This window comes from Corythoichthys intestinalis, chromosome 15 (genome assembly GCF_030265065.1).
Source record: "Corythoichthys intestinalis isolate RoL2023-P3 chromosome 15, ASM3026506v1, whole genome shotgun sequence".
Taxonomy (NCBI): Eukaryota; Metazoa; Chordata; class Actinopteri; order Syngnathiformes; family Syngnathidae; genus Corythoichthys; species Corythoichthys intestinalis.
This window is the reverse complement of record NC_080409.1, coordinates 38,656,801-38,676,438: the sequence shown is the minus strand read 5'-3', so window position 1 is coordinate 38,676,438 and position 19,638 is coordinate 38,656,801. Positions and strand designations below refer to the sequence as shown.

Genomic DNA, 19,638 nt, shown 5'->3' with positions numbered 1-19,638 from the left:
AAATCCAAATGAACCACCATGAAGCTTTGAACCAATTGGCTCCAAAGCTTCATGGTGGTTCATTTGAAAAAGCTTCATTTGGCCATCACTACTCCCTTGGGGGAGACAGTCAACCTCTGCTGCCACCTGCTGTCAACACTGTTGTTGTCCAACATGCCTCCTAGCATGCATTGCAGCGCTACAAATGTAAATAACAATCAAAATTCATGTTTTGTGCTAATTTCTTCAATTACTGTTCCAGTTGTTTCATTAATTGCTAGTTATGGTATTTGGTAACACTTTATTTGACAATGGCGCCATAAGACTCATTCGACAATCATAATTATGACATAACACTGTCATGGGCATTAATGAATGCGAATAACAGATTTTATTTCGTGTGGTGCAGTGCTTCCTAACCTTTCCAAAGGTACCGAACCCCACGAGATTCACATATGCATATGCATATGCATGCAAAAACAATCAAATTTAAAATCAAAACCAATATATTTCACCCAATACCAAAGCGGATTCCCGTTCAATTTTCTTGTCATTTTGACAGCATGTTTTTAAACAGGTCAAAATTTGAGTCCACACTGCCCGTCAGTCTGTTATACTACTTCAAACGAAGTGTGAGTCAACGTTCCACTGAGCAAAACAGTTTCTCCTCCCATCAGATAGAGGACAAGCAGTTGAAAGAAACGGAATAAAGCTTGCAAATTGGGTGCAAGCCAGTCAAAAACGTAATCTAACACAGCAATTTGTTTAGATTTAGTCAGCATACGACAATAGGGCCCTACGGGTCCTTTGCCGAACCCCTTAGACTTATTCACTGAACCCCTGTGGTTCACTCGAACCCAGGTTAAGAACCACTGATTTAGCGCTATCCGGCAAATTAGCTCACTTTTGATTGGACGTAAAAGATCTGATCTGGGCATGAACGGAGTAGTGACATAATTTGCCGAATGACAACTAATGACATGTCATAAGCATTCAGTAATGCCCATGATAGTGTCATGTCACAATTATGACGGTCTTAAGACGACACTGTCAAATAATGTTACCTATCAACCAAAATAAATCAACAAATAAGCCGCAGGATTCAAAATGAAGGAAAAAAGTAGCGGCTTATAGTCTGAAAATTACGCTAATATACTTAACCGAACTCTTAATACCTGTAATGACGTAGAACATAATGCCCAAAATAAGGGGGAAAAATAAGACAAAGTGGAACCTTACCTTTTGATTGAGGCGACGTCCAAAAGCGAATGCGTTACCAATTTAGCAGACTATGTGTGAGTGTAAAAACACTTCGTCAAACAAAAAACAAGAGGAGACAACACCATCGCGCCTTTGCACGTCACCACATGACGTCAACCAAATTGAAACGGCAGGCCAATGGAAGAGCAGAATCATGTTACAGAGCATCATATTCTGACTAATAGGGCAGCCGGGTCATGTTACTGAGCATGTTGGGAAAGATTTGTGTGTGTGTGTGTGTGTGTGTGTGTGTTCAATGTATTTATTCAGATATACCATTGGAAAAAGATACATAACTCATGTTTTTTCACTTTTTTTCCCACCCAAAATATAATTAGAAAAAAAACTTTTATGTATATATATTTTTATCAATGGTTTTTAACATGTTACTGTCCCACCAAATTATTTTTAAACAACAGTAAAGTAGAAAAATGCTTGTCTTTATTAACTGCTTCATTGAGTGAGTCCACTCAAATCCGTTCAAGCTGCTCACTTACACACAATGAGTTGCCAGAGCAACCGTTTAACAAATTAAACGATGATTGACGCATGCGGTGCTTTGACGTTTTGGCTTCCAAAGCGTCTCTGGCAAGATCAAACCTTAGTCTTAAAATCATCGTTAACTTACCGATAGAAAGGAAGAACTATAGATGGATGAATGAAAGAAGGGAGGGAATGATAAAAAGTAGCAACAATGGAAGGACAAAAGGTACAATAAAAGCATGAAAGCAATGACGGAATTATAGAAATCAAGAAACGAAAGAAGTTGTTTACTATTCTTTAACAAAAGAAGTCATCGACTTCAGCGAGGTATTTCTTTTCTCGGCGCCGAATTGGGACACGGCGTCTCTAGGAAGAAAATGCGTTACGTTGTTCTTTCACACAGTGTCCCCACGGCCCACCACACGGATTAGCTCGTTTGTGTAAACAACACAACCCTTGAGCCAGCCGTTAATGCTGACAAAAATGTGACGCTGACCTCGCTGGGGATAAAGCAGCAGAGTTTCTGTCCTTAAAGATTTTGCGACCTACTAATATGGTGATGTTCTCGTGTTTGTTGTCCTCAGCTGGTCATGGAGTTCTGCGGCGCCGGCTCGGTGACAGATCTGATCAAGAACACGAAGGGGAACTCTCTGAAAGAAGAGTGGACGGCTTACATCTGCCGAGAGATTCTCAGGGTGCGTGTCATTCATATTTCTTACGCGGCCTCTAGTAATTGACGGCGAGCGGGGCGGTGCGCGACTCGCTGATGTTCATCTGGCGTGTTTGCGCTGAGGGCAGCGTTATCCCCACCGCATCTCGTCTGTTATCTAGACTCAAACACTGGCGGTTTTATATATTTTTTCCCTCTTCCTCGCCTGTCTACAATTGCTTCTGCTTCCTTTTTCACCCCTTGACACCGCTCTACCAATATACAGTAGCGCAAATAAGTATTTAGTCAACCACCAATTGTGCAAGTTCTCCTACTTGAAAAGATTAGAGAGGCCTGTAATCAAAGAAAACAGAAAATTGCATTGATTTTTAAAGAAATTATTTCCAAATTACAGTGGAAAATAAGTAATTGGTCACCTACAAACAAGCAAGATTTCTAGCTGTCAAAAAGGGTCTAACTTCTTCTAACGAGGTCTAACGAGGCTCCATTCGTTACCTGTATTAATGGCACCTGTTTTAACTCATTATCGGTATAAAAGACACCTGTCCACAACCTCAGTAAGTCACACTTCAAATTCCACTATGGCCAAGACCAAAGAGCTGTCGAAGGACACAAGAGACAAAATTGTAGACCTGCACCAGGCTGGGAAGACTGAATCTGCAATAGGTAAAACGCATTGTGTAAAGAAATCAACTGTAGGAGCAATTATTAGAAAATGGGAGACATACAAGACCACTGATAATCTACCTCGATCTGGGGCTCCATTCAAGATCTCATCCCGTGGCGTCAAAATGATAACAAGAACGGTGAGCAAAAATCCCAAAACCACACGGGGGGGACCTAGTAAATGACCTACAGAGAGCTGGGACCACAGTAACAAAGGCTACTATCAGTAACACAATGCGCCGCCAGCAACTCAAATCCTGCACTGCCAGACGTGTCCCCCTGCTGAAGAAAGTACACATCCAGGCCCGACTGCGGTTCGCTAGACAGCATTTGAATGATCCAGAAGAAGACCAGGAGAACGTGTTATGGTCAGATGAAACCAAAATAGAACTTTTTGGTAGAAATGCAGGTTCTCGTGTGTGGAGGAGAAAGAATACTGAATTGCAGCCGAAGAACACCATACCCACTGTGAAGCATGGGAGTGGAAACATCATGCTTTGGGGCTGTTTTTCTGCAAAGGACGACTGATCTGTGTAAAGGAAAGAATGAATGGGGCCATGTATCGAGAGATTTTGAGTGAAAATCTCCTTCCATCAGCAAGGGCATTGAAGATGAGACGTGTCTGGGTCTTTCAGCATGACAATGATCCCACCACGCAGCCAGGGCAACAAAGGAGTGGCTTCGTAAAAAGCATTTCAAGGTCCTGGAGTGGCCTAACCAGTCTCCAGATCTCAACCCCATAGAAAATCTGTGGAGGGAGTTGAAAATCCGTGTTACCAACGACAGCCCCAAAACATCACTGCTCTAGAGGAGATCTGCATGGAGGAATGGGCCAAAATACCAGCAACAGTGTGTGAAAAGCTTGTGAAGAGTTACAGAAAATGTTTGGCCTCCGTTATTGCCAACAAAGGGTACATAACAAAGTATTGAGATGAACTTTTGGTATTGACCAAATACTTATTTTCCACCAGGATTTGCAAATAAATTCTTTAAAAATCAAACAATGTGATTTTCTGTTTTTTTTTTTTTTTTTTTTCACATTGTCTCTCATGGTTGAGGTTTACCCATGTTGACAATTACAGGCCTCTCTAATGTTTTCAAGTGGGAGAACTTGCACAATTAGTGGTTGACTAAATACTTAATTGCCCCACTGTGTGTATATGTATATATATACATATATATATATATATATATGTATATATATACATATATATATATATATATATATATGTATATATATGTGTATGTATGTATGTATATAAAATTAAAATTATCTCGTTAACGGGCGGAAATTAATTTTTTAAATTAATCACGGTAAAATATTTGACACAATTAACGCACATGTCCCGCTCAGACAGTATTCTGCCTTTTGGTAAGTTTTACAGCAAGGCTTTTTGTGCTGTCTAACAGCGAACTCTTGTGGTCGCTTTGCGACATGGTTTATTGTTTTCTTGCCAGTTCAATATGGCTGTTGTGCTTATATGATCCTCGGACAAGATTTGTCCGTAAGTATGGTTGTAGTAAAGAATGTACATATTATGTTAGTAAGCGAAATGTTATATTTTTTGTATGAGACGCTTTTTGTTTATGTTTAGTGAACCTGTATAGCGTGCTAAGCTAATGTTGTTGCTAATGCAATGCATGTGTACTTTTTTTTGTAGTTTTACGATGGTCTAAAGAGGACAATGGTTTGAGGCCATTTTATTAATAAATCACATGAAAAAGGAAGAAGTCTGATTATTAAGGCGTCGTTCACTAGTTGTCTAGCTTTGGAAAAAGTAGACGCTTCGGAGTGAGGACAGCATAGACAGATTTAAATGACAGTAGAGTGAAATGCCCACTACAGTCCTTATGTACTGTATGTTGAATGTATATATCCATCTTGTGTCTTATCTTTCCATTCCAACAATTGATTTTACAGAATATATATATAATTTACAGAAAAATATGGCATATTTTATAGATGGTTTGAATTGCGATTAATTGCGATTAATTACGATTAATTCATTTTTAAGCTGTAATTAACTCGATTAAAAAATTTAATCGTTTGACAGCCCTAATATATATATATATATATATATATATATATATATTTTTTTTTTTCTTTTTCTTCTGTGTGTGTCATATATATCTTGCTCTGACCCATTCACTAAGTGTTTGAAGTTACTGACTGCATCATTTATCGCTCCGCTATTGCAGTAGGGTTGCTATCAAGAGAACTGATGTGCACTTTATGAAAAATGAACATGATCATTCTCTACCAGCCTAGCGAATGAGTTAAAAAAAAAAAAAAAAAAAAAGCTTTTATTGAGGTGTCGGTTGGCAACACAAGGACATGAGGTCCTCTTGAAAATGAGGCTCTTTCCATCTTGGTAATCATCTCCACTTGGCTTGTGGCTCTGGCGTCCTTCACCAAATGACTGTGTGTGTGCACGTGTGTTGTGTGTTCAGGGCCTGACTCATCTCCATCAGCACAAGGTCATCCACCGAGACATCAAGGGGCAAAACGTCCTGCTGACGGAGAATGCCGAAGTCAAACTAGGTGGGTGGCTACACGTAAAAGCTTCTCACTAGTTGGACTGGCCAGTAGTACCAAACTTCGAAAACTGTGTGTTTGTGAAAAATGTGATTACCGTATTGGCCCGAATATAAGACGGTGTTTTTTGCATTGAAATAAGACTGAGAAAGTGGGGGTCATTATATATTTGCGGTCTAGACATTATACCCATTCACGACGCTAGATGGCGCCAGATATCATTGAAACGAATGCTGAACTTGAGTAATGTTCTGTCATGACAGATCTCAGCTACTCTCAAGTTTAACCAGTTTGCATTATTTTATTGCAATGTTTTTCCTTATTCAGATTTGTTTCAAGACTACAGTTAGTTAGACCTCACTTTGATGGTTAATGCAGTTATTGCAATTTTGTTGTTTTATCACAATAGATTGGTTTATTTACATTTCAAAAACCAGAAGCCATTCATTTACAAATGTGATTACACTTTAGTTGACATATTTAAAGGTTCAGATATTAAGATTTGAATGAGGCAAAATGACATGCTTTTTCTTTCAAATATATTGTTCTAATCATTTTTATCAGATGTACTGTAATTCTTTATAGAAATTAATTTGGTGTTCAAAAAATCTTTTTTTCAAACTTCAGTCTTGAAAAAGAGGGGATCGTCTTATAATCAGGGTGGTCTTATATTCTGGCCAATACGGTAAGTGGCGACATTTTCTGTATTTTTCGGGCTAGAAGTCACTATCCCACCTGTAAAAAGAAAAATTCATCATGAAGAAGAAGAAAAACATGCCACACTGGACCAGGGGTGTCAAACTCATATTTGTCGCGTGTAATGGTTTTCCTTCGGAGGGCTGCCGCTATTCAACACAACTATTTTGATAGTTGATGAATGGTTCAACTTTGTTGACTTAAAAATGGATCTAACTCAAATCCCCACCCCCTTGTAAAACTCAGTCACAGTCAACCTGTGACAGTGATTGAGTGAACGAACGATTTATGGATGATGGGAGAAGTTAAAAAATTCTGAATTTGCACTACTACAACTGGCAATAGACCGTTTAAAAAAATTTTTTTTTTTTTTTTAATGAAATGTTTATTATTTGTTTTTTTTTTTTAAAGTGAATTTCATCAACAAGCAGACAGAGAGGGTTTTAGTAGTAACAGCGGAGCGTTGAAGCTTTTGTGGCGATGAATAAGCAGTCGTTTACATCATAAGCGGATTTTAAGAGGGGGGGCCAGGCCACTCCTGATGGACGAAAAGTGTAATTGCATGTAAATGACTTTCCTACATATATAGAAGTTGTAAAGCAATAAAACTGCAAAAAAAAAAAAAAAAAATGAATGAAGTGAACAAAAAAAAAAAAAAAAAATTATAATGGGTCAAAATTATTTTTTTCGAACAGATCATGTGACTAGCAACTTAGACGGTCATTTGCTTTGCATATAATTTTCAACAAAAAAAAAAAAAAAATAGAGAAGGGCACTTTTATTTTTCAAATGATTTTTTTCTTTGATTGAAAATATTTTTTTTGATTGACACAACTTTTTTTGGGGACAAATGATTTAGGCACATGTCCTACTCGTAATATGGCCCAAACACAAAAAGGATTGCTTCAATCAAAGAAAACTTTTTCAATGAAAAATTCAGTGTTCAAATGCAAATTTTTCAATCTCAAATATTTTTTTGCATTCAAAAACGTTTTCCATGATTGAATTTTTTTTTTTTTTTTTGATTGAAGTGATTTTTCTTTTTGAAAATATATTTTTTGAAGCAACTGTTTTTTTTTATTGAATAATAAAGACAAATATGTCCTAGCCAAAATGTGACCCAAACACAAATCAACATTACTTCAATCAAAAAAGTTGCTTCAGTCAAAAAAAAATAAAAATAAAAAATAAATCAAAGAAAAATAGCTTTCACATGCATTTTTTGTTTTTTTTGTTTTAAATTTATTGTTGCATTCAAACATTTTTTTTTTTGATTGAAGCGACTTTTTTGGGGTTGAAAATATATATTTTGATTGAAGCAACTTTTTTTGATCAAATAATAAAGACACAAATCTACCTCATATGGCTCCCCCCAGGGGATACAATTTTTGACTGGGGTAACTACATTAGCACGACACCAGCGGGCGTACCATATTCAATGGATGACGATCTTGGCGAAAAGTATTGCCTAAGCAGCCTGATTTAGAATTCCCCTCTAGAATGATGGGAAACAAAAAATGCTCATTGTCAACTTATTATTAGAAATATTCTTTATAATATTCTAAATTTTATTGCTGACACTGCGTTTCGGGGTCATCAACGTGTTGTGCCCCCCACTGCCCCAAAAGTCAAACTCCGCCTATGGTTTACATTCAGTTGGGTTCTCAATATTATCCAGATGTACGAAAGATTTTTGTGGTTTTGAAACCGTGACGTTTTCATACCATAATGATTACTCCTTGGTCGTGTTGTAAAATAACGTTATTTTTAATGTACAAATATAATTCAGAGCAGAGTACACATAAATCGCAGGACCAAACAAACTTTGAAAAAAGCCCCATTTATGTCCCGATATTATGGTACATCTCCTACATTTCTCCTCGTAGTGGACTTTGGCGTTTCGGCCCAGTTGGACCGCACGGTGGGAAGGAGGAATACGTTTATCGGGACGCCATATTGGATGGCCCCAGAGGTGATCGCCTGCGACGAGAATCCCGACGCGACGTACGACTTCAAGGTACTGCGGCAGTCTCTCGTGTTGGACCTGCAGTTCATAGCGTGATGTGGGTCACCTTCTAGACTGATGTAGTTGTCTCGTTACAGAGCGATTTATGGTCACTGGGCATCACGGCTATCGAGATGGCTGAAGGAGCACCACGTAAGCAAAGTCCCCTCTATAAGCATGATCTATATTGGATATACAAGGCCACTCCTTACCCGTTTTTTCATTACCTCATTCAAAGCCATTGACAGAGATAGACGTCAAATCTAGTTGAACTGGGATGGCTGCCATTGAATGATGATATTTCAGTGCCATTGATGACGATAGACGTTCAGATCATTTGAACAGCCTTCGATCGCAGTCAGCACTCCCTGTCCAAAAGGGATTGGACGTCTAATGCTGTCATTGTCTGTCAGTGAGTTACTGGTAGATTGATCTCAAATCAGTCATTTGCTAAAGGGAGGTTGGAGTAATGTGATGCTAAAATCATTCATTTTCTGAAGTGAATCTGGAATAAAGAGCTTGCTAAATGAAATAAAACTTGTTTTTCAAAGAGAATTTTGCATTTGAATATAGATGTAATTTTATAAAATTTTCTGAAACGAGATTATTCCAAAATAAGTAATTTTCTAAAGTTAGCCTATAATGAGATCACTCTAAAATTAGCCATTTTCAAAATAAAGTCTGGAACAAAAAATGGTAGTTTTTCAAAGGGGGCCTAGAACTACAACATTAGTTAGAAAAAAAACTAGTTTTCTTAAGGGAGTCTGGTATTAGGACATTTTCAAAAATCTGTCATTTTTAAAAGATGGTGAATGAGTTTAACTTGAAATCTTTTTTTTTTTTTTTTTTTTTAACCCTTAAATACCTGCAACATGAAGCAATTATCGGAGAATCCCAAAATTTGAAAAATAAGGTCCTAATTAAACCTTTTTTTTCAAATTTGTAGAAAGAAAAGTCAAAAGGAATATCGGTAACCCTTGCTAAATCCTGTTTAATTTGTTCATGGAACTGATGGATGTGTTGACTTGCAGCCATCATTTTAGGTGTATCAAATGTGATACATTTGGCAATATAGGGTTAACAGGAGTCTGGAATGAGGGGAGTGGTCTAAATAACGTTGTCCGATATTATCGGGTAGCCCATAATATTGACCGATAAAAGCATTTTAAAATGATATCAAGTAATATTAACACCGGTTTTTCATTATCTGTTTTGGGCCAATATGCACGTTGCCTTCAAAGTGAATGTAGAAGCCGCCTGTCTTTGTACAAGGGCTGGTCACAGCTTAACACAGCAGTTATGCTTATTGACCAGTAGATGTCTCCAAACTAAGATGTTTGGGATTTTGTTATGTGAGCAGACCATTTGCATTTATGGTGCAGAAATTAAATGAACAATAAATGATTGAAAAATAATGAATATGTTAAATCCACGACCGTATATATCCGTATGGATTTGATATCAGTATCCGATTTTTGGAGTTGGACATTATCGGGATATCGGTATTGGTTAAAAAGTCATTATCGGACAACTCTAGGCTAAAATATGTCATTTTCTGAATGACATTTTAAATAAGAATTGCTCTGACTGGCAAATACCGGATTATATTGACAAAAATAAACGAACAAACGCTGATTAAAACTTGTGTTCATTAGGTGGTGCTAACAAAATGTATCATTCTGTTTTCAAAACTTATATTTATGACTCATCCCAGCAATGCAGCCTGAGGATGGCTTGACATGCTCAAACTTTGTCATACAGTAAACGTTTTGTCAGAATTTCGCTTGTTTTCACACGCGCAAAAACAATGACCCAACACCCTGCTGTTTCATGTGTGACCCTGCAGCGCTGTGTGACATGCATCCCATGAGAGCCCTCTTCCTCATCCCGCGAAACCCTGCGCCAAGACTCAAGTCAAAGAAATGGTGAGAAATGTGTTCAACTGCATTACACTGAGAGACATTTAGAATATTCTTGCTACTTGCGTGCCCAAATTATTTCAATGGACAGGTCAAAAAAGTTCCAGCTGTTCATTGAGAGCTGCCTGGTAAAGAGCCACGGACAGAGACCCAGCACAGAGCAGCTCCTCAAGCACCCTTTCATCAGGGACCTCCCCAACGAGAGGCAGGTCCGCATCCAGCTCAAAGACCACATCGATCGCACTAAGAAGAAGCGAGGTGAAAGGGGTGAGATTTGCAGAAAAATATTTTTCAAAAGTGCTACATTAAAGGCTTATAGGGCAAGTGACTATATTTGGTAATTTACCGTAATTTCCCGAATATAAGGCACACCTGTGTATAAAGCGCACCCCAAATTTACTTGTAAAATCTAGGGGAAATTATTGTACACGTTTATAACGCGTACCCTAATTTTAGCACTAATAAATAGAAGAATACAAGAAAACAGAGCTTGTGTACAGATACAGAAATGTCATTTTACTGACTGGTGAAACACAGCACAAGCATAACACATTGGTAGTTCAAAACATTACCATAAACTGACAATATTTACAGTAATAATAAGATTTGACAACTTCTCCAATTTACCAGAATCTAGCAGAAAACAAAACAGATGTGCCTTTTCTTTTAAAGGCTGCTGTATAACTTGCTCGTTTCATCATGATGAATAAATGTTTCTTCCATGGATTGATACCGTAAAATAAAAGTGACAACGTAAGTCGGAAATCCATGAGAGCTCATTACTGTCAACACTACAGTAACAATAGGAACTATTGTTATTTGGGTTTGAGTTTCCCGAGGTACAGATATAGTTGACGGACACAGGAAGTCTGTGTGCTTACGTTTGTTATGGTCCGAGTTGCAGAGCTGCAATAAACGTTGACTCAAAAGAGTTCAAGAAACTAAATTTTGTGCTTTATGAAGAGTGAAAGGAGCAGAATTTTACGCAGACGAAAGCATTCGGCCGATTAGAGTGAAGTATTACCGAAACAAAATTGTGAAATCACCGTACCGTAATGGTCGGCAACGGGTCGCCGCATACGTTTCTTCAACACAACGTGGCCGTGTCAATAAAAAAAAGAAATCGGTTTATATATATATATATATATATATATATATATAAGGGCTGTCAAAATTATCGCGTTAACGGGCGGTAATTAATTTTTTAAAATTAATCACGTTAAAATATTTGACGCAATTAACGCACATGCCCCACTCAGACAGATTTAAATTACAGTACAGTGAAATGCCCACATGTTAATTGTGTTTTATGGAGTTTTGCTGCCCTCTGCTGGCGCTTGGGTGCGACTGATTTTATAGGCTTCAGCACCCATGAGCATTGTGTAAGTAATTATTGACATCAACAATGGCGGGCTACTAGTTTATTTTTTGATTGAAAGTTTTACAAATTTTATTAAAACGAAAACGTTAAGAGGGGTTTTAATATAAAATTTCTATAACTTGTACTAACATTTATCTTTTAAGAACTACAAGTCTTTCTATCCATGGATCACTTTAAGAGAATGTTAATAATGTTAATGCCATCTTGTTGATTTATTGTTATAATAAACAAATACAGTCCCTATGTACCGTATGTTGAATGTATATATCCATCTTGTGTCTTAGCTTTCCATTCCAACAATAATTTACAGAAAAATATGGCATATTTCATAGATGGTTTGAATTGCGATTAATTGCGATTAATTACGATTAATTAATTTTTAAGCTGTAATTAACTCGATTTAAAAAATTTAATCGTTTGACAGCCCTAATATATACAGTGGGGAGAACAAGTATTTGATACACTACCAATGGGTTTTCCCATTGGCAGTGTATCAAATACTTGTATATGTAATATATATATATTTCTGTCTCCATCCATGTACCCGTTTATAATGCGCACCATCATTTTACAAGTTGATTTGGGGGTAAAAGAAAGTGCGCGTTATATTCGGAAAATTACGGTAACAAACAAGAAACAACACTAGAAAGACCTATCGTCTCCATAGGTGCATATCATATTTAGGGTCATGCATTCCACTATATTAAAGGGATCCTCGGATAGAAAGGCTTGCAGTTCTTAAAAGATAAACGTTATTATGAGTTAAAATAATTTGATACTATAACCCATCGTAATGTTTTCGTTTTTGTACGATTTGTAAAACTAGTTTAACTAGTACTTCGCCATTGTTGATGACGTCGCAGGGCGGTGATGTCACATACAGTAGTTATGCTGCCGGGCTTCCAGAGTGTGACTCTAGCGACATAAACATGTCATCTGTTCAACACTTTCAATTTGAACCCGAGAGGAACATTAATGAATATGACAGCCCTGTCAATATTTCACAAAACGAGCAGCAAAAGCAAAATGAACAGGAAAGACAGGATGAGATGAGACGAGAGTACCAAAAAAAACAAGTGTTCTGCCAAAATGCTACACTGGCGAACTGCCTACATAAGGCGAATTTGACACCCAAAATACTACCGTGCACTTTCTGCACGTTTTGTTTAGATGCGTACAGACAGAACATACTAAAGATGCCTTAAGAAAATACTTAAATGTAGTAATATCAAATAAGGGTGGTTTAAATATGCTACATGACTAATGTGATCAACATATCAACAATCTGCTTTAAAGCTACCGCTAGAAAACACAATGCTTAAAAATACGAGAGGGAAACACATGAAAAAAGTATTTTGAGGCAATGAAAAGGTAATAAAAGACTCAATAAAAACACAAATAGTAAGTACTCGTGCACATGTGTTGGACGTCTCGCCGCATAGAAGGAATTGGAGTAACCCGGTAGTGTTCGTTTAGTCACAGTGACAATGTACGTCATCACACCGAGCGTCCATTGCGCGCAAAAAACATGGCGCCCTCCATAGGTCAAAACATGTACTGAATATTATTGATTTTTAAATCAATGGCAATGTTTTATATATTTCTAATAACATATTTTAGTAAAATAGATAATTGTGGCTTATTAGAGCGTATAAGTCTTTAAGTCCGAGGTTCCCTTTAACATTTGGTATACAAGTGTGTCCTACATGTGTCAAAATCTGATGTCCACATACATGCCTCATGTAGGCCACACTTGATCCAAAATGTGATGTCCATGTATGTGGACGCTAGGTCTTTACGGGGGATTTAAAAATTTATTTATTTATTTATTTATTTTTTTTTAAACCTGTCCTGTTCAGCTGTTTGACACGGAGAATGGAATTCTAAGTGTTCGGTTGGTCTGAACATTTTTAATGTTTCACATTGAGAGTATGACATACTCCCATTGTGATCATTCAACATACCTCATTTATTATGACAAAGCAGCGAACAGGCAGGGGGTTATGGGGGAACAGAAAAAAAATAAATACAAGAAAGAAAAGAAAAGCATCAACAGGAAATACATTGAACGCCTACGCTAACTATTAATATGTTGGCGCTATTGTCAGCTAGATGTATTTCAGGTTGACACCATGTGGGGGGGCCTGTTGACCAGGGAAAGAAGGGGGGGACTATAAGCTAAGTGATTGGGGTAGAGTGTACACAAATCAGTACTGTGATCTAGAACCCAGTAATTGTGTGAATCCCTTGTAAGTGTAAGCCCATTGGGAACTGACCCTTTGCCGCCCCACCATAAATCCCGGCACTGGGACCCCTTTATGGGGATTTTCAAATGACCAAAAATATGGCAGTGCCCTGCGATTGGCTGGCAACTGATTCAGAGTGTACCCTGCCTACTGCCCATTATTAGCTGGGATTGGCTCCAGCACCCATGTGACCCTCGTGAGGATAGGCGGCTCGGAAAATGAAGAAATGAAAAAATAGGACTGTCCCAAACGATTCTCCCGATTACTCTGCCGGTTTTTTTAACAATTCGTCGACTAGTCCAATAATTTTTTTTACCAACTTTCATTTTCCTAATCTTGCATTTGAATTTCTTTATTAAAATAAAAAATAAAAAAAAACAAAACACATAAATAGCAATAAGAAATCACAAATAAACAATAAGGTCAAACGCTTATGGCTATAACTAGTGCAAAAGAATGGGATGTAAACAGATTCAGAACACTGACTTCACTTTCTCAATAGGATTCAAAACAATTATTACTTTCTCTTTTTGTGGTATGTCTACAATGCTCCAGCATTAGAGTGAGCACCACCAGAGTAGCTAAATAGATGTCACGTATCACTGGAGTGAAGTACGTGACCAAAACTTAATGATGCATGTTGATACGACGCTACGACGGAGTATTAGGCAAACAAACAAAAAAAAAAAAACAAACAAAAAAAAACATTTTAAAAATGTAAATAATGTAGCTTTGAGGCTCTATGCACTTTCCATACATGTACCTTAGCTGGGAGCTACGATGAAGTAGAAATTCTTCTATTTGTAATAATTTGATGTAGATGAAGTAAAATATAGATTTCTTTATTTCTAAAACCGTCTCTAAAACACAAGATGCTTTCAATATTGTTGATTTTAACGGAGGCGGCAACGCGCTACGTATAACACGTAGCTGCTTATTCAGCTACATTAGCCCCCTAATACTCCGTCGTACGATGCACATAAAGGCAACTTCCAATAAAAAATGTCTTTATTTGGACCTACGATCTGCCAGCTTGTCGTCTCCTGTCGTCTCCCAAAATTATACTAGGGGGACGGCGCTTCAGGCTTTCGTTCATGGCAGATGTGCTGCCATGGTATGCAAACTCGACAAATTGCAGAGACTACTACACATCCATGCTTTGGACACTCTGGTCTGCTTTTTGGGCTTTGTGCCGCTTTCCCCACTTGCATCCCGAGTGTCCACCATTATCGACTTTCCATGCATCTTTGTATGTTTTTTTAATTTGGCTTTAACCGTCGACGGGATGCTGTGCTAGTCGACATATTTACGTCATCGTCGGGACGGCTCGAGCCAAAAATAGTCACTTGCCCTGTAAAGTCGGTCGAATTTTAAAAAAAGAGCCTGAAATAAAAAGCTCTCTTTAAATTCGGCCATTTTCTGAAGGTTAAAATCACTCAATCTGGGACTTTTAAATGAAAGAGGTTCTAACCAACTTATCCTTAGGAACAAAATGTTTTTTTTAAGAAAAACTTGTTTTTAAGACTCATTGTAGCAAAGCAGCCCCGAGGACGACGTCACGTACTCAAATTTTGTCAAACAGTAAACATCCAGTGACAGACCTCAGTTCCGCTTAAAACCCACCGAATGATGGCCTCGCCACACACGCCGCTGCTGCGTCATTACCAAGCAGATTAATCGCTTCACGACACAAGCGCTGCAGGCCGGTCGATGATGTATAGAAATGTCAGATTTTTTTTGCAGAGGTTTCTTTTTTTCCTTACACAGCCCCTCTTTTGCTAAAGGCGCAGTTTGGAACGTAATGTGTCCAAGTCCCCTTTTCTCTGCCACTGTAAAAATTGAGTTTTGTACTCACAAAGTGACTCAAAGATTTCCAAAAATAAGGGGGAAAAAATATCTGAGAATGTTGGATTAAAAAAAAAAAAAAGAAAAATATTTGGAGAAAGGTAGAGAAAAACAACAACAGGCTAATGTATGTGTATGTTTATAAGAAAATAAAAAGGAATTGGAACGTTAAAATAATTCAAAAACATGACTCAAAACAAAATTTCAATTTGTATGTTTGTTCGATTAAAAATGATTAACAAATGACACAAAATCTACAAAAATAAAAACCATTTCATTAAAAATGAGAAAAATGCCAAAGAAAATTACAAAGAAATACAAAAACATAATTAAAATAATATGTAACATAGGTTAAAAATATTTAAATCAGAATGCAATATTGTAAACAAAATATAAGTACAAGATGTACTAGATGACAAATGTAGTATAATGTTGAAAAATATTCAAAGAAAAGTATTTACCGTAATTTTCGTACGATAAGCCGCTACTTTTTTCCCTCATTTTGAATCCTGAAGCTTATAGTCCAGTGCGGCTTATTTGTTGATTTATTTGGGTCAATAGGTAACATTTTATTTGAAAGTGGCATCATAAGACTGCCATAAGACTGTCATAATTATGACATGACACTATCATTGTAATAAATGAATGCATATGACAGATGTCATTAAGTGTCATCCGGCAAATTACTGTATATCACTAACTCCATTTATGTCCTGCTATGATCTTTTACATCCATTCAAAAGTGAGATAATTTGCCGGATGACACCTAATGACAGCTGTCATAAGCATTCATTAATGCTCATGGCAGTGTCATGTCATAATTATGATGTTCTTATGACAGTCTTAAAGCGCCACTGTCAAATAAAGTCTTACCAGATACCATAACTAACAATTAATGAAACAACTGGAACAGTAACTGAAGAAATAATTAGCACAGAACATGAATTTTGATGTTAATTAGATTTGTAGCGCTGCAATGCATGCTAAGAGGCATGTTGGACCAAAAAAGTATTGACTAGCAGGTGGCAGTAGAGGTTGACTGTGTCCCCCAAGGGATCAGTGATGGCCAAATGAAGCTTCTTGACGCAATGAAGCTCTGCAGTCAACTGGTCAAAGCTTCATGGTGATTCATTGGACAGTTGCCACGTTTACATGGAGCCAAATATTCCAATTACAATCGGAATATTTGTTCAAACCGAATAAATGTGTTCCATATAAACACCTCATTCGGAATGAACAGGCCCAAACCGAATGGAATTTCATTCCGATTCACAGGGGTGGAATATTCCTTTTCCCAAACCGATTAGAAGTAAAATTATATCATGTAAACAGGGAAGCGGAATGGTGTCTGGTTGCGTTCTTTCTGCACATGCTCCGTACTGACGTGGTGACGTCACTTGGTGACGTAAGTAACGTCACTTGCAACATGGCTTCCAAGCACACGCACAGCGCACCCACACAACTTTTTAAATGAACGGCGTATCATTCTGAAGTTTTGTTTCCACTCGAAAAGTTAAAACAGCAGCTGATCTGACGTTGATCTCCATGTTTTGCATCGTGACGCTTTTTTTTGATTAATCTGCGCATGTCAGACGGCAGTTGTCAAACGTCCTTTCGGAATAAAGGCAGACACATGTAAACGCTGGATCGGAATAGATGAAGTGACATGTAAACAGCTGATGTGAAATTTCCATTCGGAATGATTTGAATCGGTATGAATAAAAGTCAGCATGTAAACGTGGCTAGTGTTATGATACGCTGTCAAGTAAAAACGTACTGGGAACCTTTTATTTTAGCATTTTCTATTCAAAATGCTCTTCATACATGACTACAATAATCTTCATTTTACATACGTTATGAGGCAATGAAAAAATAGTAACGCAGAGACACTAAGAAAACTAACTTAGATTACTCATTACTGAAAAAGTAATCAGATTACAGTAATGCATTACTAACTAACGCATTACTGAAAACACTGGTCAGTTCATCTACTGTACATTATTTTTTTTCTTTGATATTAAAACGAACACAATGTTATGCAGAGTTGTACTCATAATAATAACAATTCTATATACAAATGATACTACAGTATATTTCCAGTGGCGGCAGAGAGTTGGGGGGGCGCGGAACGTTTACGTCTTCCTGTGGGGGGCGTAACAGAAAATAATTGAGAAGCACTGCCTTAATCCAATAGAAAATCTTTGGATGGGTCTGAAACTCAAGTGTTTCTCAACGACGAAACCTGACAGATCTAGAGGAGATTTGTGTGGAGGAATAGGCCAAAATCACTGTTTCCATATGTGAAAAACTGGTGACAAACTACAGAAAGCGTCTGACCTCTGTAATTGCAAACAAAGGTTTCGACACTAAATATTAGCACTGATTTTCTCAGGGGTACAAATACTTCTGAACTCGAGTAAATTACCAATAAATTATTGAAAATCATACAATGTAATTTAAGGACTTGTTTTTTTAGATTGTGTCTCTATAAGTGGAAATTCATCTATGATTGAAATTTCAGACCTCTACCTATTTTCTAAGTGGGTGAAATTGCAAAATCACAAGTGGTGCAAATACTTCTGCTCCTCACTGTATTTGACGGAAAATTCAAGAAATATACTTGTTCAAAATGAACAAAATTAAAAGGAATACCAAAAAAACAATATCACAGCAAAAATATGTGACAGACAAAATTTTAATAAATACATAAATTTGAGCTGTCCCGACTAGTCGACATAGTCGATGACGTAAATCCGTCGACGAGCTCAACATCCCGTCGACGGTTAATGAAGGGTTAAAAAAAATATATGGGTGGAAAGTTCAGAATGTCGGACGCCTGGTATGCAAGTGGGGAAAGCGGCACAAAGCCAAAAAAGTGCACAAGAGAGTCCAAAACATTGACTTATTTTTAAAGAAACAAAGGAGGGTACACTGTTGTGTTCTGTCTCTACAATGCCAAGCTTGGCTGCACGTCGGCCGTGAATGATAACGACAGGAGATTGTAAGTCCATCTAACTACCTAATGACATGTTTTATTAAAGTTGCTAAGCCTGTCGCAATATGCAATGAGTCTATTTATCGCATGGTAAATAAAAATGAGGGCGGTCATTTTCACGGCTGTTTTTTATCGCTGCGCGCGCGTGTGTGTGCATCCATTTGTGCGTGCGTGCTGATGGCATATGAGACTCCAGTTCTTTTCTCTCATAAACACGCTGTAGAATTAAAGTTCAGACATACAAAATAAGAAAACACATCTATATTAAACACTATATACGTTAGCATTGCTACATTGAGGTGAATGGGGAAAAAAGACGACCTTCTTTAGCCGGCTATAAAACAAGCAGCCTTTTCCAAAACTTGCGGTTAAAAGGTGACACTTCAAACATGAAAAATCGCTGGTTAACAGCATTTGCAAAAGGAAAAAAAATCTATTATTGACACCACATGCAATCACATAAAGTGTTTTTTTGCGGAGTGTACAGCTTAAATTAGCGGTTTAGCGAACGTACTTCCGGTGAACATTTCAAAATTCTGGAGTTAATCCCACATACTTCAGATTCTAAACTAAGAATACCTTTAAAATGACACCCTTAATGAAAAGTCTGATTGGCAATGAATAATTATTATTATACTATTATTTGTAGTACTGCAGTATACTATAATATTAATGCTAGGTATTTTTTTAAGAATCGTTTTGAATCATGTTGGAAAGGTGAAGTCAGTGTTCTGAATCTGTTTACATTCTATTCTTTTGCACAAGTGAATTCTATCAGCATTTGAAATCATTGTTTATTTGTGATTTATTATTGTTATTCATCTGTTTATTTGTACTTCAATAAAGAATTTAAGTGTTCCAAAATGTTTTTGTGAATTGATGAGCGTCAACAAAAATTTCATTGCTAAATTAGTAAAAAAAAAAAAAAAAAAAAAAAAAAGAAAAAGATTAGTCGAC

General features: G+C 37.2%; 1 protein-coding gene across 18 annotated transcripts in view; it reads left to right on the top strand.

The window, feature by feature from the left end:
• The window catches only part of tnika (TRAF2 and NCK interacting kinase a), a 162,714-nt gene that overhangs the window by 91,176 nt on the left and 51,900 nt on the right, over window positions 1–19,638 (top strand). For all 18 annotated transcript variants that reach the window (XM_057860001.1, XM_057860000.1, XM_057859999.1 and 15 more), the window contains exons 5-10: window positions 2,307–2,417; window positions 5,510–5,600; window positions 8,177–8,307; window positions 8,394–8,448; window positions 10,142–10,220; window positions 10,306–10,481. In XM_057860001.1, coding sequence (XP_057715984.1) covers window positions 2,307–2,417; window positions 5,510–5,600; window positions 8,177–8,307; window positions 8,394–8,448; window positions 10,142–10,220; window positions 10,306–10,481 — 643 coding nt within the window. The remainder of the gene's footprint in view (window positions 1–2,306; window positions 2,418–5,509; window positions 5,601–8,176; window positions 8,308–8,393; window positions 8,449–10,141; window positions 10,221–10,305; window positions 10,482–19,638) is intronic.